Below are 21,757 nucleotides of genomic sequence, written 5' to 3' on the forward strand. Positions count from 1 at the left end.
GAAAGAAGACAGTCATCTTTGTGATGGCCATTGTTTGTAACAACAAAGAAATGTCTTCATTAGTCTGGCGTAGGCGGGGATATCACGCCAGTGCAGCGTGGCTGTCGTAAAAGCGAGAGCAAAGACAGGGGAGGCGAGCAGTAGGGAGGAAATATACCGTAGGAGACGTTAAGGTGCCAAGTCAAGCCAAGCTGTTCTTTTGTCATCTGCTCTCACTTCTTCTGTAAACAGAAACAGTCCTCTATAATATCATAAAGTCGCTCACTCTTTCACTCACTCACTCACTTGCCCGTAATAACACAAACACCAACTCACTGAACATTACCGTGCAGACTTTTACCTATGTGAGACCAAACAAAACATTTCATTGCATGAAATCTCACTTTAGAGTCATGGCAACGTAACTTTACGTCAGTAGTCCGTGCTCAAATTCTAGAGCACCACATTATAAAGTAACATCTCAAACAATATCAAAAAGTCCAGGGGAATCTGTAACCCTTACTTGTAGAGTGAGTGAGTGTTGCTGAGTGGTAGGGTCTACATAACTTTTAGCTAAGCCCAGAGGCACCGGCGACCTCTGGGTCCCGCAGCTTTGTACAAGGTCCCTGCCCTGTCTTTGTTGAAAGCGGCTCAACGTGCCGTGACACAGCCCCGGGCTTCGGCCAAGCACCACTGCCTCCTGCACTCCAAATCCCATTCTAAAAGAGAACCGAGTCAGTGCCAGTTTGCCTTTACAAAGCCTGTTTATTTGGCCCCTTCCATTATTTTTCCTGCAATTAACTCACTTGACCCCTCTGGCAATTACTGTTCTACATAGACTAAAGATCATTAATTCCTTCCTTCTGAAGTGGGCTGGCTCTTCCATGCAAAAGAGAGAAGCGACATCTTGCTAAAGCAAAGTAATTGTTCCAAAGGTTTGGTGGAAAGAATCGAATTGCATAGCCGTCTGCCACGCAAATGAAATGCAATTAGTGTGTCTCCACACTCAACTGTTTGAAAGGTTGGTGCTTATGATCAGCCATTCATTAGAGATCTCTGTTAAGAACCATCCATTTCTCAAGTCCAGCATTCTCCTGATTTCCCTTTGTAGTCTCTTTTATGTCTCACAGATCACGGGTAATTGACCACTCTCTCTGAGAAACATAGAAATCAATTATGTTGTAATTTATCAAGTGTATTGTCATGGAAAGAAAGTGAGAGAGTGCAGTTAAAGCGTCTGGCGGCTACAATATGGATAACCCCCTTTTTATTTTAATGGGACACATTATAACTGTGAGGTGTCTGAAAATGTGCTTTATTAATCTCACTCTTTATATCTCAACTAAAAGGAAGCAACTTATTTCATGCTCCCTGGACACAAACACATAACTCCACTCACTAAAGTGAAACCATAAACCATTACGTCCTGTATATATAACCCCTGAGAGGAATTGGAGATACGTACAGAAAAGATTAGATTGGGCATTTTTTAAGAGATACAGTATGTGGAGCCTTTTTTTTTTTTTTTCAATTTTGCACAGCACTAGCTCACTTCACCTCTTTGTGTCCCGTCAGAACCTGCACGTAGATCTTAACCTGAAAGAGTCTCTTTATGTTGGCGGAGCTCCCGATTACAGCCGACTAGCAAGAGTTGCTGCACTCACGGATGGCTTCAAGGGAACAATCCAGAAGGTAAATGTTTACAAGCCTCTGTTTCTTTTAAGAGTATAGTGTCATTAGCTCTGCTTCTGGATTGTGTGTGTGTGTGTGTGTGTGTGTGTGTGTGTGTGCGCGCGTGTGCGTGTCTATATTATTATTTTATGACTTAGGGCCCTTGTGTTGTCCTAAGTAGTAGTTATTAGCTGTCCAGCTGTCATACTACACACCCCCATGTTAGTAATTTTCCTTTATAAGCTCACACTGTGACGGGCACTGGCTCTGCTCATTTAGATTAGCATGCGCTAATAATAGAATACATATTTTGAAATCTCCCCCTTTCACTATTCTAAGATCTATCCCTGACAGCCTTCCAGTTTTTTTTCTCTCCACTTTCCAGCAAAAACCTCATCCCAGAGTGCCAGAAATAACCCAGTAGAACAAAGGCAGGATGTTACTGTTTGTACAAACTTGTCATTAGTTCTCCTCAGCAAACTTTCCCTCGACAGTTTCGAGCAAATCAAAAGCTAAATGTGGCGTTTGTCTATCTCGGCCTGTAGGGAATAGTTAATTATGAGGAATACAGTGTGTATTCTCAGTTTGATGTGCTGTATCAACACCTAATCTCTGAGACACATTCCTGAGAGGTTCATGTTTAAAGGAAGAACATGTTAAACAGAAGCTACAGCATTACTGTACAATGTGTGTTGTTTGTTCTTAGGATCTGTTGTGATAATTAGGTTTAATGTTCATTCAGCAGAAAACACAATTTTCCATAACTGAAGCTTTCCTACAGACGGCAACCAAGAATGGTAGCTAGTGGTAACTAATGATCATCTTCAAGCGTTTTGCTAAGAAGATAACCATTAAATCAGATACACGTGACAAGAAAAGCAATGAAACGGAGGTAAGAGATTTAAAAGCAAAAGAAGTCTCATGAAGCTAACCATCCAAAGAAAGGTCAAAACTATTGATATCAAGAATATTACATAAACACTGATCTGTGTGTGATTATACTGATTAAGCTATCTAAGCTTGAAGGCAGATTAGACAGGTAAAATCTAGAGAAAAATCTCAAATCTCTAGAAGCTAGAGAAAAATCTAGCTTGTATTTTCAGACATTCAGATTGAGCTTCTAGGGACTTTATGTCTGACCTACAACCGTATTTTTTGCCCCTAATGGCGTATGCAGTATGTGATTTAGTATTGCACTTAAATTTAGTATTGCACTTAAATCAAAGACAAGAAAGGTAAAAATCAAAGATGCAGAGGCCAAGATATCCTGGCTCTATGGGTCACACTTTAAAAGGTTTGTATACTACATGTCCCATGCAACTAATAGCATTTTTGTGGGAGCCTCATTGCTTGGTAAATGTCCAAATCTGTCAACCCCCATGCCTAAAGTTTGTAACGCAGGCCTTCTATTATGTAAGTACATTATCAGCGTTATTTTCTCAGGCATTAAAGAAACTCCTGCAGAACCACGGAACACATTAAACAACTGTTTTTACAGACTGAGTTGTACTCAACATGACTTGTAAGCAGACCTTCTGTGTGTAAACTAGAGTTTGTGCAAAGACAGTGCCCCTTTAACTCTGTGTTTCCTGCTTCCAGATCATTTTAATGGGTACCACCATCCTCAGAGAGGAGAACGCCCTGCGCTCCAGCAACATAGCCATGTTCCAGGACCACCCGTGTTCCCAGGAGCCCTGCCACAATGGTGGCCGATGCAACCCTCTGCTGGAAACCTACGAGTGTGCTTGCCTCAGCGGTTTCTCAGGAGGACGCTGTCAGAACAGTGAGTATCTCTGGCCAGTAGTTGTTAACGTCTATCCTTACAGCCGTATTACATTTGTCCTTGTCCTACTTTTAAGTTAAAGAACCCCAGACGGTCTTGCTGCTTAAATACATTTGTTACCACAAATATTTTTGTCATTATGATTGGTCTATGTGTAAGCCAGTGACTAGCAATGCTGGCTTTTCGCTGCTGTTAAATCGTAGTATGAGTGGGACTGAAATAAGCAATACTTTATGTAACACAACTTGTTCATGGCTTTCCTCAGTTGAAACTGAGCGTCTCGTCTCATTTTTTTCCGCCAAAAAGACATTTCCGTTGCGTTCCGTTTTGCCAATAGTAATAATATCGATATAAGATTTGTGATGTATCTTTTATGTTAGGGTAATTATGTATTGATTTCAAACTAAAGCGGCAGTTATGAAAATGATGAAACGTGTCAATTGAATATTCACGAAAAGCTCTTTTCAAGAGTTGCACATCCCTTTCATCATCTTTGTGTCACCCTGCCCAACATATACTCTCTCTGGCCCGATCTGTCTTCCATACTCAGTCGCCGCCTTTGCCATTAACCTTGTGCGTGTGGCTGGCTGTCCCTTTCACGTTAATTAAAACTACAAAAGCACCAACACTCCCCCCTTGTCCCATTTGCTCACACTCCATTGCCTTCAGCAAGACAAAACTGAACCCTCTGTCTTATTGATTGGTGTGATCTCATCCTTGTTCCCCCACCCCCGCCTCCTCCTTCACAGCCATCTACGAGAAGTCTGCCGGAGAGACTGAGGCCATTGCCTTTGACGGGCGAACGTTCATTGAGTACCACAACGCTGTTACAAAGAGGTAAGGAAGAGGACAAGGGGGGCATCCTCATCTATTCAGCTTCATCCAACATCTCCATTGTAATAGCTATTAGCCAAATAACCTCTCTGTCTATCCATCTCCTCCGTTGGTAAGCTGTGATGATGACAGTGTTGATGATATCGTCAGTGCTTAGGCTTCAGGGTGAACTAGGCACTTTGCTAATAACTCTTCTCCCCCCCCTGCCCACGGCAGTATTGCTCAGCTTTTGACAGGATTTCACTAATTAGCGAGACGGTTAACAATCACAGCGTTGCCCTGAGCACGCTCAGTCAGCTCTGTAGTCTCCAGCTTAGCACACACTGGACAATATGCACACATGCATTATTAAACTTTTTATTCTATTTTGAATGTGTATGTAGTTATGTATGTATGTATGTTTTTCGTTAATAAAAAGCCTTCAAAGACAGGTCCAAATTTTGAACACCCAGCAAAGGGAAAAAGCTGACGAAGTACGTAAAATGTTTTTTGAAGTGGGTGTAAAAAGAAGAAATCCTGTCCCTTTAGGCGGATGATGATACATTTTTACTCTTTTATCCATCTACAAGGTTGGCAAGGAGTGTGCCTCCAGGTTTACGTGAACAAAAATGTTTATGTGATGAACCTGAAAAGACATCAAGCGTATGACTCTATATTGTCGTCTCACAGCTCTTCACACAACCACTTAGGTGTGAAAACCGGGCCATAGCCTGCAGATCATTACACTCCCATGGCGACGCACAACTCGCACCCACTCAGAAACAACTGGCTGGAGAACTGTGTCGGATATGTGTGTCGTTATGTGTATATCTTTTCTGTTTGTCTGGATCTCAGCGTTCCAGTTGTGTGACTTTTGTCCTGTCCATCAGTCTGACCTCACTTGTCGTTGTCCGCACACGTGTTGTCTCATATAAATGTCCTTCACTGTCTTTCCTTTTCACTCAAGCCAACTGACCAATGAGATCCCAGAGTAAGTAGACTTTATGACTGGGTATTTGCCCCGGCTTCAAATAAAGCCCAACTAACAGCAACAACAAAACATTTTTGATAGTTAACCCAACTGAAGAGATTAAAGTACATTCCGTTTCCAGTCATGACTCCCACACAGACATCACCATCAATCTTGACTGTATGAATTAGAATTAAGTTCAAGATCCATATCCATGATTTCATTTGACAGATTACATTATTTTAAATTCATTTTTGCAGTGTCATTAGATCCTTCTTTTGATTTCCATTGCAAAAGGAAGCATGAATGTGTGCATGATACGCATTATGCTTAAGCCTCAGAGAAAATGAATTGCTGTACTAAGAATGTGCAATATTTTATGCATGGTTGTAACTCTTTCATAAACAAATTGAATTGCCATGCAACTTTAAGCTGAATCTGTTGTATGGGAAATGAACAAGACCCCTTGAAAACTGCAAGAGGAAGACATACTAAATACCCCTTAACCTAGTTTCTGGTGCCTGTAGAGTTACTGCTTGGAAAAGCCCTCGGTCATGACTTAGTTATTAAGGGTTTTTCTTCCAGCTCATTAGCTCAGTAAGTAACCTCTTTTTAAAAAAAATCCCACAAAGCGACAAAGCAGAATTCAGCTCAAATCAAGCCGACTGGATTCAGCCCAGAGTTCCAATCCATGCCAGGGCTTCTGTCATTTCATTTTTTTGCCAGATCTCTAACTGTAATTGTGAATAATTACGCAGTCAGGCCGTACAGAGAAGCAGTGACATGTTAATCACAGATGTGTCTCCCTTTGTAGATTAGACCTCCAATTGAGATCTCTCTGCAGTGTTTAGCCATGGGCATCAATCTCACTTTGCAGGAGGGGACAGTGGTCCTTGGAGCCAGACTGTCAAAAGTTTAATGGATGTCACATTTACTAAAACCCACAATGAGTGTGAATCTAAGCAAAGTGGAGCTCTGGCGCAGCACTCGGAGGGCGTGCCGATTAATTCAGCATGCTTTGGTTTTGTAAAAGGAAATGAAAACATTTCTCAAGGGGATATTAAGAGCTGGATGAGGCCAAAATGTCAAGCGCTCACCTTGGGTTAATGTTGCTTTTACTATTTACAGCACCCTTTTGATCACCCCTCCTTCACCTCTCTGCCCATATCTGAAAGCTCAGGAAGATTTGATCAAGCCCCATGATTTCAGTGACAAATCATATCTGGCCTTGACTCTCAACTGATATGGCACTTGACCCCATTTTTTGACAATTGCCCAATTTTTCTCATTCACGGCTTCCATCTCTAGACAGAAGGTAATTGCCGCTGCACTGTGGCCTGCAGCGGTATAAATATAAAGGAGTTGTTAGATAATTGGATGCTGACTTAAAGTACCCTTTGTACCTGTGTGGACACCGACCGTAAGTGAAGTTAATCGTGTTGCTTACGTTTATTAAAAAAAGAAATGCTTTATCCCATTTTGGTGCATTAGTCATCCATCTTGATCGAACTAGTTCCCTTGAGAACCTCCTTTTATGGTTGCGGTGTGATCAGGGCTAAGCTACCCACTTCCTATGATCATACAACAGTTGTTATCGACTGTTGGCACGGTCGATACTGTAGTAGAGCAGATAAGTTATGCTTTTTGCTGCTCCCGGTCTAAACTAGACCACTGTGAGTCTCCCAGTGGGCTCACAACATCCTACCTTCCTCCCCTTCCTTCCTTCTTTCCTTCTGGCCTCTTGCGCTTACACTGCATGCCGTTGACTTTCTCCCCTGCAACCCTTAAGTCCTGAGTCTCTGGAGAACCCATCTGACCAGAGGTGAGTCTCTCAAAAGCTTTTAGACTTTGTTACTGTCCACTCACCTCTTGCCTCATCCTCCCTTTCTCTCCAGACAACCTCTTCCCAACCTCTCACAGGGCTAAACCCTCCTCCACAGAGACAGCATTGTTTCCATTATTGAGATAGAGTTACCAATATGAATCACAAAGAGCCTGTGCTTCAATTAATTCTGAACTTCAGAGCTCGGATAACGGCACAAAACCTGCCAGAGCTGCAGCTTCTTTGCAATTGCTGTCCTCCCCAATGGCTTTTTATTATTCTAACCACTACTGCCACCTAGAGTTAAAATGGAGGAAAGCACTCTGGAAAGCCTTCGGAGAATTTTAATACATACAGTATAAGGAAGTGGATAAAAAATCCCTCTATTTACAAAAAGAAAGGGCACACACCAGCAAATCTATGAAGTCAGTGGTGTATATGAGATTTAAAAGGCTGTGCGCCGGCGTTGTTTTATTCATGATATATTCAGTACTTTTAATAACCTTGACCTTATCACTGACAAGCCGCTCCGATGGAGATTTATTGGGCCCTGTAAGCTCTTTGAGGGTTTGCCAGGAGAGGCTTCACTGAGCTGTGTTTGTGTTTTTTTTCTCTCTCTCTCTCTCTGGAGAAAAAAAATGATTATCTTGAATCATCCTTTTTTTTGTTCCTGTTTACCTCATCGGATTTGGTTAATCAAGGGGGTCAAAGTTTCCAACCTAAGCATGTTTATAAAGCAGAAATTTGTTTCTTCTTCTTGATTTTTCTGTGCTTCTGCTGAGGCAAACCAGTATTATTGTTGACTTGAGCTGTCAAAGTAACTTTACCTTAGGCCAGCAATTAATAAACTCCTAAATTAAATATCATCCCATATACCCGATCCATGTTTTATTATCAACAATTAATGAAAAGAAAAACGCTTAGAGAAAATGAGGAATTACTTCTTACAGTGTAAGAAGAAGTTCTTCTCAGTTTCTCTTTATCCCCTTCCATTTCCTGTCCTGTTTATACTCCCATGAGCCTCTTTGTTTGTTGTGCTGACTCCTTTGTCTTGTCATCTGTCTTGTCTAATCTTTGTCTCCAGCTCTGTGCTGCTGCTGTGTTTTTAAACTCCACGTGTCATTGGTTCTTTGTTGTACGTGCCCTCACCTTGTCTTTGTCTTTGTGTTTAAATACCCTTTGAAGAAGGTGGAAGTAGATCCATTTGGCAGTTGTGCAGTCAATTTCTGACACGCACACACACTCATACACACCCTTACAAATTGAAGGTAGGATTCTCTGGATGGCTACTATATCTCTGCTGGACTCACAAAAACCAGAGGGACTTTGTAAGTGTGTTTGTATAGAGGAATGTCTGTGTGAGGGTGTTTGTGTGTGCATACATACAGTAAAGGCACATCGCGGTTTGTATTTATCTCACACATCAGTGACAGTGACATACAGTGCCACAGATAGGTGGAAGTTGCAAAGTCTCTACATCCACATCACCCCCGCAGCTTTAGCAGTCAAGAGACTGGAGATCAAACAGCTGCCTAAACAACACACTTAAATACACACACACACACACACACACACACACACACACACGCACACATACACTGAGCAACACAGGAAGCACTGAGCGGCAATGCAGTACAGGCTCGGTAGGATGTAGGAAAGCTGATAGCAAAACAGCCCTCCGCTGTTACTAAACTCAGTCTGCATACTTAAACTAACTCTGTTAGTGTGAGGCTGTAGAGCTACAAAGCTTTCTGGCTACAAGTGCAAGCACACAGAACCATCTGTCATTGAATCATGGGTAACGTTCCCTGGTGGTAACAACAGAGGTTTCTCACTAAACGACTACAAAAGACACACACACCAGCTGAGATGTGTCACCTACGCCACAGATTAGACCTCTTTTTGATGAATTGGGCCAGAAGCTAACTACTGTATTTTCTGTTCTCCTAGTGAGAAGGCCCTGCTGGTGAACAAATTTGAGCTGAGCATCCGGACAGAGGCGACCCAGGGCCTGGTGCTGTGGAGCGGGAAGGGCGTGGAGCGCTCTGATTACATTGCCCTGGCCATCGTGGACGGACATGTCCAGATGACATACGACTTGGGCTCTAAGCCCGTGGTGTTGCGCTCCTCGGTGCGTGTTGACACCAACCGCTGGATACGCATCAAGGCCAGCAGGTAAGATGGGAGATGGCAGGTAGGGATCAGTGGGTGAAAGCTTTTACTGTCAGACTAGGATTAGACTTAATCCATATTATGTTTGTGTTGCTGCAAACGGTGTGATCGCTTGCATTAATTGTACACTACACAGTGATCCCCTGCACTGAGATGACTCTGATTAGTTTCAGATTAAGGTCATTTTCATGCATGGTAATTCATGAGGATGATGCATTGAGCATTGAGTTGCTCGAGTTAATAAATGTTCAAAAAGGAAGTACACGCAGCAACATCTCATGCCATTTTGGCATATTATAGGAAATGTATCCAAGAAATAAATGAATACAATTAATTCAAATTTGTAACAGTATTTATAGTAACACATACACTGTACACATACAGTACAGTGCTCATTACACACATTTATCCTATTTGAAGACTAAATATATGCAAAATGCAAGCACAGAATCAGCGGAAATTGAGATCTTCAAAACTAGATTTCTACACAGGGACCAGAAGGTCATCCTCAAATCATGTCAGTTGACACTGTGCTTTAGTAGTGTATATTATCATATTGTGCATACTTATAGCATGTGTACATAACTATATAATAAGAACAATAACACAAGTTTTAGTTTAGCACTTGCTCATTCCAGATGTACAAAACAAAACCAAAGCATATAATACTTTTTCCCACACAGTCATGTCTTATTAATGAATTCTTTCACTGGAAACAAATTGACTGCCTGAACTTTGATAATGACCCACTTAACACCTTTCATGCAATCTCTGCTATATTGCCGCAGAACATGTGCTTTCAACATGGCTTTGAATGGAAGTACGGGGTATAATTAGATTGGCTTCATAATGCAAGGCAAGAATAATCGATTCTCGGAAAGCAGCTGCATCTGTTTCAAACAGGGATTTGGCCAAATCTCATCCCAGGCTTACAGGGAGACCACATGAGATGCTGGAAGATGACATCATTTGGATGTTGAAGATGGTGTAAATCGCAGCATGTGGCATACAGCTCACATTCTACATGGATATCGGTGTTTTGCGGCTTGCCTTTAATGACACTCTCTCTGTTGGAAACCCATTAAACTAATGGTTTCAAATTAGCCTTGTCGTCACAATTCTTAAGTGTGTGCTAATGCGTAGCGCAGAGTCACCTAAAATGAACAGCGGCATCCGTTAGCTGGTAGACAGGCACATTTAGAACACTGCTTGGCAAATGCTGTTTTGAGAGTGCTTAGTGGGCTGGCAGTGGAGCAATGGAGTCGGAATGCTTCAGATTAAATGCAACTGCAATAAACTGCAATTTACAGCTGCTCGGCATGACAAGCATGCATCAGACCAACTTCCAACTGCATCTCTCTCTTTTTCTTTCTCCTCCTCAGAGCACTTAGAGACGGCTCTCTACAGGTTGGCAATGAGGCAGCGGTAACAGGGTCTTCGCCTTTGGCAGCAACACAGCTGGACACAGACGGAGCGCTGTGGTTGGGTAGGTGCCCCCACATGAAAAAAAGAAACGAAAACGTCATTCAGAACTTAAAAATGTGTCTAAAAATGCCATACATCAAGTCAAAGGAATACTTGTAATTCTGTACTACTCTTTCATCCTAGCCACTAGTAGAAGGCTGCCAAAAATGAGCAATGAACTCATTGGCATTGCAGAGGATAAGAAAAGTCTGTGACAGGGGAGAAAGATTGCAGTTTAGGCAAAAAAATGTCCGAGCATATTCAGGTATTGAGTTGAGAAATGAAAGGCTATCTGACTAATTCAAAAGTTGTCTGCTCTCCTGAATTGAAAATGACCAAAGTGGGTCTGTTATCTACCTCTTCATTGGGTCTGAACTCGGCTCAGAGAAATCGTTTTTGAAAGAACACACACGGTACGGTGGGATTGAACGGAGGAAATAACGCTGAAGACAAGGCGGCAAAATATACTCAGACTCTTCTTTAAAATGTGCAGTGCAAGGTGGCAGAGAGGCAGGTTTGAGAGGAGAAGCAGCCTGAGTGACATTTAAGAGAGACACCGCATGTAGAGGTGCGTTTGTGTCCTGAGGTACACGGCTATGAACACAAACACACGCACACACACAAACTCACAGGGAGGCAGTGCAGTGGAACAGGTGCTGAGCGAGCCCTGCAGCAAGAATATATAATCCTCATACAGCCCTCCCGTCGAGAGCCCTTCTACTTTTTAAATCCCCTTTTCACTGTTCATCATTAATTCATCTGTAACTTGCATGAAATTAGCCTTGTCGCTCCCGATTCTGAGGCGCATTACAATTAAAGGAGGTTGGGACAGGGAATGTAAAGGTCTTGACGGGGATGTGAACACTCAGTCTGACAGATTAAGAAAGAGAAAACCGGGTAGAGAAGGGAAGATGGGAAATGTGGGGGGAGATGGAGTTTGACTAACTTGAAGCAAAGAGAGAAAGAGAATGCGGGAGAATTCTCTGTAGACAACAGAGAGGGAGATGGAGAGAGAGAGAAGGGATGGCAGCCAGGTAAAACATTAATACTTAGGGTCAGCCCACTAAGAACAGATCTCATGACATTCTGAATAACAACGTTTAATGCTGATTTATTGAAAATGACACTAATGACTTCTATGGGTGTGCTGGCTCAAAAGAGTAGCTCCAAACACCATCAAAAGGAAAAAGGAGGCAGCCACCCACCCAGCAATTAGGTCATCAAGTCTCCAGAAAAGGATGTTATGAGACTTTGTCCTAAAAACTTAAAAGAAGCTTTGGCTGATTTGATAAAGAAGAAAAAAATGCAGTAAAGTTAATGCGAAATGGAAAGTACAAAGGACTGAAACATTTGCTTTGAAGTAAAAATCCATGATATTTTCATATAAAGAATTTAAACTTTTTATGACTGATAGCTAAAGCACTGTAGTGAGTCAATTGACATCCAGTTCACTAGTCCCTTAAAGGGTAATTTTGGCAATTAATGAAAGTTTTTCCACTTATCTCTCGTGGTATCTAGCCAAGTTTTGACCGCCATATGTGATTCTCAAAGCACTGAAACGTTCTGAAAGGCTAAGCTGAGCTGGACTCCAACCATAGCGTGTTGATTATGCACTGGTTTTCTTAGTATGGTTTTAATACTTTATTTTCTTTTTATTCCATGTGGATCTATGTATTGTTGCTTACACGGTTACCTTTTTATATTTCCATATTTATGCTGCTAACTGAGTGATTGATGTAATCTTCATTTTCTTGTGCAGTGATATGCAATGACAATATATCTATCAATCTATCTATCTATCTATCTATCTATCTATCATTCAGACACACAGGAAATGGTTTATCTCAGGTCCTTGGTTTGTTTGTATAAATAGAGGAAGAGGTGGGTAGTCAGCAAAGGTAACCAAAATGGATGAACAGCCAAAGAAAAGGGCAGCACCTATAAGTACTCAAACTTTAAGAAAGAGATGTCACAGTTCTGAATGCACCACTTGATGGACAGGTTATATCTGGGCAGAGCACAGCACTGAACTCACGTTAGGTATTTTTATTTTATACTCTGTCATCACCTTTTATTTGTAGCTAATTTTGAGCACTTTATACACTGTGTCAAATTAAAGTTAACTTACTCTGTCTGGTATGCGGGCTTTCTGCCTTCCCCCCTTTGATCATGGTGGTTTGACAAATAAAGTGTCAACCTGACGTGTACGTCAGCAGGTGGTATCCTGCAGAAACTGAAATACAAAGCCTGACAGAGACAAGTGACTGCTTCAGCAGCCAAAAAAACATTTTCTACTATATATTTCTGGTACAACCTTTTGATGGGCATTTGCAAGGTCTAATTTGGTCTGAAATCCAAACCTTTATCCAGATTTTTGATCTTTAAAGGGGCATTTCATGCATTTTATACATGAAGGTCAGTTTACTAGTCACGGGGAGTTCTACTCAACCTATGGAAGCTTGAGCTTCAATATTGAACATGTTGACATAAAGCCTGCGTGACAACCTGGGCGGCTAGAGTATGAAAGATGGCAGGGAATGGGGATGAAACAAAGCTATTATGGGATATGTAGGAACTAGCGTTGTGAGTGCTTGACCTTTGCTAAATAATGTAGTAACCCTTTAAAAGACACAATTGTCAGGCGCCTGGGTATACGCCTGGGTCTGCCATCATCTGGTAGTGTGAGCGCCCATATACAGAGGTTCAGGCCTCAATGCTGCGCCCATTGGTTTGGTTCCGACCTACGGCACTTTGCTCAATGTCATTACCCCTCTCACTCCCTTTTCAAGTCTAAGCTGTTCCATCAAAAATAAAGGCCTAAAAATGCCACCAAAACAAATACACATCAGTTACTAATTTAGAGAGCACAATGGTAGTTGGGAGTGTTTTTGTACAGCAGCTGATTAATCACTGTTTACCCTCTGCCTCCGTGTCCCCTCAGGTGGTCTAGAGGAGCTGGCGGTGGCCCGTCGGCTGCCCAAGGCCTACAGCACCGGCTTTGTTGGCTGCATCAAGGACGCGGTGGTGGACGGCGTGGAGCTCCACCTGGTGGAAGACGCCTTAAACAGCCCCAGAATATTACACTGTTCTGCCGCCAAATAACCCAGCAGAGACAAAATATAATAGGAAAACAGGAAAAAAACGAAACCCTCCCACTCTCTCCCTCCATAGCGCCCATTTCTCCTGCTGTAATTATTTTCTATTTTTGTATACTTTTCATCGCTTTTATATGGAAAGAAAATGTTGTTTTAATTTTTGTTTTATATATTTTGTTCTTTTTTTATCTGCACCTCCATGAACAGAACACACTTTGTTTTTTCCTTACCGCCATGGTCCTCTATTTGTTTCTTTCAAAAAGCAGGCATCTCTGTGAAAAAGAGATATTTTTATTCTTCTCAGTTTTGTTGTCTAAAACAAATGCCAACTTCAAAAAAAAAGACTGCTTCTTTTCCTCGCTCATTACTTGAACACTGAGGGCCTCACTAATGATCTCTGGTTACTGCCTTGTCTTGGTGCCATATTTATCGTCCACATTCCCCCAAGCATGGCAAATACATCCATGAGTACATAGACATACATTCCTCCCCCCCACCCCTATGAGAGCTAGTACACAGTGTATGCAGCGGCCAGTGTGTGCAGCTCTTTGATGCTGCAGCCAGCTGGCGTCTCCAGTCGAGAAAACTCCGTAATCAGCCCCGGTAGCCCACTGTATTTTCCTAATGGGACTTTTTAGATATCAGTCAAGCTGCTACAGTGAGAAAGTACACAGTCAAAACCACTCCATCAACCCCCACATCTCACAGCGCCAAAAAAAAAGAAGCAAAAAGAAAAGAAAAAACTCTCCACTCAATCTGAATCCCATCAGAGCCTTTAGTTTTGAAATATGACTCACTAACACTGCAACCCTACGTGATGGAGAGAGCGCTGCATTCTACAATGACTCGCATATCATTAGTCATAAGTCAAAACATGAATAAATGTTATAAATATAGAGTATATAAATAATACCTGAGACTGTGAATATGTAAGATGGGTTCTCTTTGGAGAATTGTGCTTCTCATGTACTATTGTGCGTTCTGTTTTACAATCCGCAGATGAACTAATGATGACCACTATAAATGCATGCACTTCTGCAGTGTTGGTTTGAATCTGGTTTATTGTTTGTTTTATTTATGTTTTTCCCATAAAAAAAAAGTACTACTATTACTAAATACTTAGTTTTTTTTTTTTACAATTACTAAGGTTCCTTTTTTTCTCTTATTTCCTCTGATGTGATTTCAGAAACTACAGAGCTTGGAACCATGTTTTACATTCCCTGTATTTTTGGGGTTTCTTTATTTTTCTTTAGGGAAATTAGTTTTGCTGGACCCGGAATGGTGCACAGGGGGAAAAGTTGTTACCATATCTGACCTTAAGGAGGTGCTGAAAGCAAAGACTGAAGAAAAGGACAGACAGAAAGGAGGAGAGATGTTATGGGGAGAGCTACTACTCTTGGGAATGTCCCGTCAAACAACAGTCAGTCGTCAACACAAACAAAAACAAAAAAACTCTGCCTGAGACTTAATTTCTTTTCGTATTCGACCTAGGAGCGTTCCTGGAGGACTTTCTTTTTTTCGGCTGTTAAGAGAGAGACTGTGATGTTGTGATCTTTTGAAGCCATAACAGCCACAAAAATGGGAAAAGATGCATAATCCTACAGTACTTGCAGATTAACATAGCAACGCATGGGTTTGTGCATAACTAGTGCAAATTCTGTAACATTCAGTGAACTGATGCAACGTGGAGTCGTCTTTGCTGAACCACAATAAGCGGCACTGACTGACTTAAGGACACTTGTTTTGATATGAGAACTTTGGCAATATTCTAAGACAAAATCATGCCTGTTCGTGGTTGAGGATCAAATGGTCTTGTGCTATTTCTTTTTTTTTCTCAAGTTCTGAATTATGTTTTCCTTCTTAAATCATCAAACAACCTGTTTTTGTACAGCTGCAATTTTTAAGTGTACATTTAGCAAACGTGTTATCTGTGGAGGTTTATGTTTTTAGTAATATACACTGGAACCATGTCAGACTTGTCCGTTTGCCCAAACGATGAGTTCATGTACATGGGGGAGGGATAGACCTAAAGCTATAACTGTGTTGTGTGTAATCAAGCTCTGAGTGTCCATACCAGACTCTTTTCTGGTGTCTCAAGCCACGTTACAATTCCAGCACTCACTCTATTAACCTTAGACTGGTCTTATTTTACCATGCTGTTCTTTGCATTTGATCCTTTCAGGTGGTAACACTTAATAAAGAAGAGATTCCTGTGTATTTGGTTGACTCGAGAAAAATAAAGACAATTGCAGTCTATGATTTAGGTGGAAACTATTTGCCTTAATAAACCTTGTCACATCGTCTCTGAGCAGGTGACAAAGACTTTATTGATATAACTGTTCCTTATTTTAGCCAGTGTATTAGCCTCATCCCCATAATGTAAATGAGTAATACATAATAATGATTATTATATTAGTAATAATGCTCATACATAAAAAATTATAAAATACCAGGAGGCCTCTGCAAATGTCCCCTCTGGCTTTTTACAAAAAATCTATTTACTGTTTTTTGAATCTATTTTCTGTTCCTTATTTATGTCTACATGTGGATTATCTTCCATGTCTGGCCTCTGTAAACTACTGTCTTACTGCGCGAACCTCCTCAAAAGGCAGTGCACCGAGTAAGAGTGGCATGACCTGAACATTACTAACTTTATGACCTTTGTCTTGTGTTCCTACCACCATGAAATAAAATGTCAACCAAATGGAGCCCATCCTTGTCAGCCTTCTTGATTTCATCATCATCTGGAGTTGATTTGCCTTTCGACAACTCTTTAAATGGTAAGGCTGGTGCTATTCTATATTTCTAAATATTTTAGAATTGTCAACAAATCCTGTGAAAATAATAAAACCAAGAAAGGGTGTTTCTCATTGGTGTCTAACTTTCCTACCCTGTCGGTGTTTCTTAGCTCAAAGCCCAATTATTCCTACCAACGAGGTCAGTCTTTTCAAAAAGGCCCATAAATACATACATTGTTTTTTTTTTATTTTTTATTTTTTAAATGGCTCAGTCATTTACTAAAGCAGCTGGGCACCAATTGTTAGCAACATTACTCAAACAGGAGTAAATGCATTTTTGAGGGACTATTTTCAGCTGCAGATTAATGAACGTGTAGTGCTCAAGGATTTATTACACCAGCATAGTGAATATTTTAGGGACTCAAAATAAAGTACAGTGCACATGCATGTTAAACATGACATTTTATACTTAACTCAAGCTCCACTCAAGTTTTTTTCCCTAGCTTTCAAACCGCTGAGGAGGAATGGGAGATGAGGAATGAAGGTCTTCAACGATGGAGCTCCATGGCACAGAGCAGCTACATCAGGCTTGTTGCACAGACGATACCTGTTAGTCGGGTCAATTTACTTTTGGATTTCACAGGATTTGTTTCCAGTAAGACAAATATTGAACATCGTCCGCCTTGTCCACAGAGAAATTTTTTGGTATTGACACATTTTTTTTATCTGATATTGCATGAAATCATGGCAATAGTAGTTTGACAAAATCATTTTTTCACAGAAGGTTAACTTTTTCGTGAGCTTTTAAGGGTCAGTTTTCATCATATGACCCGGCCATTGTCAGACCAGAGCAAAGGTTTACGATCTTCCCCTCCATACAGTACATGACCACCTGCTGTCAAATAAAAGAAATCTGTATACTTCAAATCAAATAAAGACATTTAAACCATTGCATGACTACTCAGCAGACTACCATATATGTTTCCTTTACCCTGGGGCTGTTCTAATAATGAATAAGAAGTTGTAATCACTTTTTTTAGGTTCAGATCAGTTAAAATTGCAATCATTTAAGTACAATTTGATAAAATTTGAAAAAATACTAAGTACAGTATCTTATGAATTCACAGTGGCAGGCTTCTATTCATTGTTAGCTTCCTGGCACCTGCAACTTTATAAGAAATCACAAGTTCAGACTCTGATTTGTGGTCTCTCTTAATGAGAGATTTCTGCTCACATTTTGATTGAAACGTCTAAGACAAATAGTATTTTTTTTTTCTGAATCAAAAACAATTTAAGTTGTCACTACTCGTACACACATCAATAAACAGCATTTCTGGCTGCATTGAGTTCTTACTACCCAATTCAAATCTCTAGTGCCCTATGGTTAATGGAAAGCCTGGAATTCAAGAGAAAACAGCAACTGCTGTACAGCTTCATACATCATTCAGTACATCCCAGATCTGTCTGGAGCGTTTTCATCAAGGCAGAGATTTAATGACTTTAATTTGTTCCTTGCTAATGACAGAGAGTGACACTGTATATTGTGTTGAGTTAATTAAAACTATGAAATGTTGTAGATTATATGGTTTCACTCAGTAAGAGATCCTTCTGGGGAAAGATCGTTTTCAAGTTAATAAGCGTGAGTAGTTTGATAAAAGTGTTTTCCAGGAATTAAAATGAAATAACTGAAATAAATAAAAAATAAAATAATGAAATAGAGGATTACTGCTTGGGTGACACAAGCGGTGGGAGAAGTATTCAGATCCTTTACTTAAGCAAAAGTACCAACACACACACTGAAAAATTACTCTGATACAAGTAAAAATCCTGCATTGACAATGTTACTTCAGTAATGTATGTAAATATCATCAGGAAAATGTACTTAAAGTACTGCACATAAAAGTACTGCCATATCCTCACATTTCAGAAACTAGATCTGATGAAAACAAGGGTGTGTATAATCGGCTAATCATTTAAACTGGATTGGTAGACCGATTTATTGTTGGGTAGTTTAATTTATAATAAAACATAATTCATAAACTGCAAGTGTGTTTGTGTGAAAAAAAACTTAATTTGTAAAGTAACTAGTTCGATTAATGTAGTGGAGTAAAACATACAACATATCCATCAGGAATGTAGTAGAGTAGAAACAGAAAGTGGCATGAAGAGAAAGGACTCAAACAAAGTACAAATACCTTGAATTTGTATGTTAGTACAGTACTTAGATACATTCCACCATTTGGTGACACACCGCTCAGGGTGGAATAGTCTTTCGGAGGATTTAGGATTCACAGGACCGAGGAGACACAGAAAATCATGTGTGTTAATTCACGTGATGAGCATCTGAGTGGCTTGGAGAGAAGCTGCAGAATCAAACGCTCCAAGGCAGCGAGGACGTTTTAAGATGTTTTGTTTTAACACATGTTGGGGAATGCAGTTTGTTCAAAGGTCAAAGTGGAGTTATGAATTATGCAACAAACTCAGGCCCTCTCTGGATGAAATTTCATCAGACCTTCCAACCTGAGCCAAACACAGGCCCTAGGGTCCACGACATCATCTGTGAAAGAAGAAACTGTTCTGATCTTTAAAGAATGTTTTCTAAGAAATGTTGGACAGTTGGTCCCCGTAAGTAAGACCTCACCATTACCAAACTACACATCACCCGCTTTTGTGAAATAAAATTCCTCTCTCACAGCTTTTTTATGTTCACGTGGTAATAAACATTCTTTTTTTCTTTGTCGAGGCTCCAGCTGTCCAGCTGCATCACTCTCAGTATAAGTCCTCTTTGTTTCCTTTTCCAGATTTTTTTCAATCTTTGGACGGGCAGATCTGCAAGTCTCAAGGCAAAAGGGGTCAAAGGCCACAAGCCTATAGAAGCAGCCACCTCAGGGTAGATGGGACATCCTGGTTTCCATTCCCCTGGTGGGAAACTAGGCTTTGTGCTTGTGAGTCTTTTTGTCCCCTCCTAGACTCAACAGGACATCAGTCTGCATGGTGATAAAAAGCAAACGTTTCAGTCCAGGAACCTCGTCACGCCTTTCCGTCCCTAAATTCACCACTGCTTCTATTTTACAAATCATTTTAAATCAGTTAATAATTAAGAAAGCATGACTATTTTATTTTAAAAACGTCTATGTACTGTATGTGTTTCTATTCTTTCAGGCATCCATTGTTTTCCATTTATTTCTGTATAGTATGAAAATCCATGAGGACGCTCTATAAACTTGTTTGAGTTGTGTAATCCATCAAGTGGGAAGTCGAGTTTTGTCAGAGTTACATTATTATTGTGATGCATTTGAGTCTAAAACTGTAGAGAAAAAGATAAAACTTTAAAGCAGTGTTTCTCAAACGGGGGTAGTGTACCCCTGGGGGTACTTCGGCGGACTGCAGGGGGGACGGAAGATTTCTTGCCAAATGTTTTTCAGTTAGGCTGTAGTTACTTCTACCGTATAATTGTCGCTGTTTTTGAAGTTTGTCACCTTTTTTTGAAAGTTTTGTCGTTCTTTTTTTTTAACCTATTCTTGCCTTTCTTTATTACTTTTTTCTACTGTCTATTTTTCTATGAAGGTTTTGTTGCTTTTTTTCAAAGTTTTTTTGCTTTTTGGATTTTATTTTTTGTATCACTTTTGTCGCCATAGTGTTGCTTTCCTTTTTTCTACTGTTGTTTACTAATTTGTATTCCTTTTTTGAAGTTTGTGTCTCTCGTTTTTCGAAGTTTTGGTCAAGATTTTCGACCTAGGCCTTTAGCGTTACTTCCTTCTTCCCAACTCTTTTTCCAAGTTGTTTTGCCCTTTTTTTCATTAGCATTTAAATGTTTTGCAGTTACAAGCTGTTGTTTAGTAAATCTATTGTTGTTACATCGCTGTATTTTCCCTCTTTCTTTCTACCCCAAAACATGTGCGGTGGTTGTGGGGTAGCCTACGGCTTAAAGAACTGATCGAAGGGGGTAGGCTACATTATTGAAAAAAAGCTTGAGAACCACTGTTTTAAAGCATACTTCAAGATTATATCTCTTCGCTCTATTTTTTTATCATAGTTGTCTATCCAAATCCATGCTGATCAAAAATCCTCACTCGCATCACCATAGAAACACTTACATTCTGGCTGCCAGGGTGACACCACGACATGATTAGCGATTTTCTCTGCGCACCGCTAGGTAGGGCAAAGAGGTGCCAAGGAAGCTTTTTCTCGTTGCTAGGTAACGACAGCTGTTATCTCATTGGTTGCGCTTTTGAAAGGTCAGCGGCAACTAGGTCTACGTTGAAATAATTTCAATTTTTGGGTACAAAGCGGCGAATCCGAGCGTCGCGTATAGTTGGGCCCCACCGCTCTCCCCATAGGAAATCAATAAAATGATGTGGACTCCTATCAGGTGTAGGCGGCTTTACAGAGGCACTTGATAACTTCACCTTAAAGCACCACTTTGTAGGCCAGTTTTTGTCCGGATTATTTTTCCATTACAGTCAAGGAGCCATTTCTAACCACCACAAAGACAATGTTTAAGGTCGTGTCTATTAATCCCACTCCCAACAAACACAGACACTAAAACATAGTTTGATTAACCTTCTTCTCAGACACATGCAGAAGCCAAAGGGAGATCATTTCCCTTAGTTATCTCCTAAATATGTGCCTGTAGGCGCAACATAAAAATGATTTCCCATCCTTCATATAACCAACACAAGTTACACAAACAGTATCTCAAACTCCCAATAAATGCATGGTAATGACTTAGTTTTTCAGGTCCCTCAGTCTTGCATCAATCCCATTAAACACTAAATAGTGCACACATTGTTATTCCAATATAGTTCTCACCCTCCTCATCAATTTCCACTACGTATCGAACAGAGAGCAATGCCCTCCCATTGTGTGAAAGGATCATTTTAACTGTTCACCAGACCCAAACAATGAACCCTGTGTTCAAACCCATGTACCCTGCCTGAAGCACATTGCATTTGGCAGAGAAAAAAAACACATCTACTCTAAATATAAATGCCACAGAGAGAAGAAATCCCCACTCCATCATCTCAGTGTTTGTCTGTAGGCTGCAGCAATACACAGGGTCAAACAGTGGAAAAGCAAATCCATAGATGTGAAGCCTGTGAGCTCACAGACAATTGCATAAGCCCATCCATCCCCCAGTAGATTAACCTCCACTGATAACCACAGGCTGGTGACGTCAATGCTGCTCTGCCTCTCTTACTCCTTTCCCCTAACCACCAACTCCAGAACTGGAAGGCTGTCCCATCTTGA

The 21,757-nt window shown here is 40.6% G+C and overlaps 1 protein-coding gene across 10 annotated transcripts in view; it reads left to right on the plus strand.

The window, feature by feature from the left end:
- The window catches only part of agrn (agrin), a 247,669-nt gene extending 231,192 nt beyond the window's left edge, over nt 1–16,477 (plus strand). For all 10 annotated transcript variants that reach the window (XM_034877728.1, XM_034877730.1, XM_034877733.1 and 7 more), the window contains 6 exons: nt 1,555–1,671; nt 3,250–3,433; nt 4,183–4,270; nt 8,989–9,213; nt 10,593–10,696; nt 13,616–16,477. In XM_034877728.1, the coding sequence (XP_034733619.1) occupies nt 1,555–1,671; nt 3,250–3,433; nt 4,183–4,270; nt 8,989–9,213; nt 10,593–10,696; nt 13,616–13,776 (879 nt within the window). In that variant the 3' untranslated portion in view covers nt 13,777–16,477. The remainder of the gene's footprint in view (nt 1–1,554; nt 1,672–3,249; nt 3,434–4,182; nt 4,271–8,988; nt 9,214–10,592; nt 10,697–13,615) is intronic.
- Nucleotides 16,478–21,757: the final 5,280 nt, after the last annotated feature.

Source organism: Etheostoma cragini, chromosome 7, assembly GCF_013103735.1.
Source record: "Etheostoma cragini isolate CJK2018 chromosome 7, CSU_Ecrag_1.0, whole genome shotgun sequence".
Lineage (NCBI taxonomy): Eukaryota > Metazoa > Chordata > Actinopteri > Perciformes > Percidae > Etheostoma > Etheostoma cragini.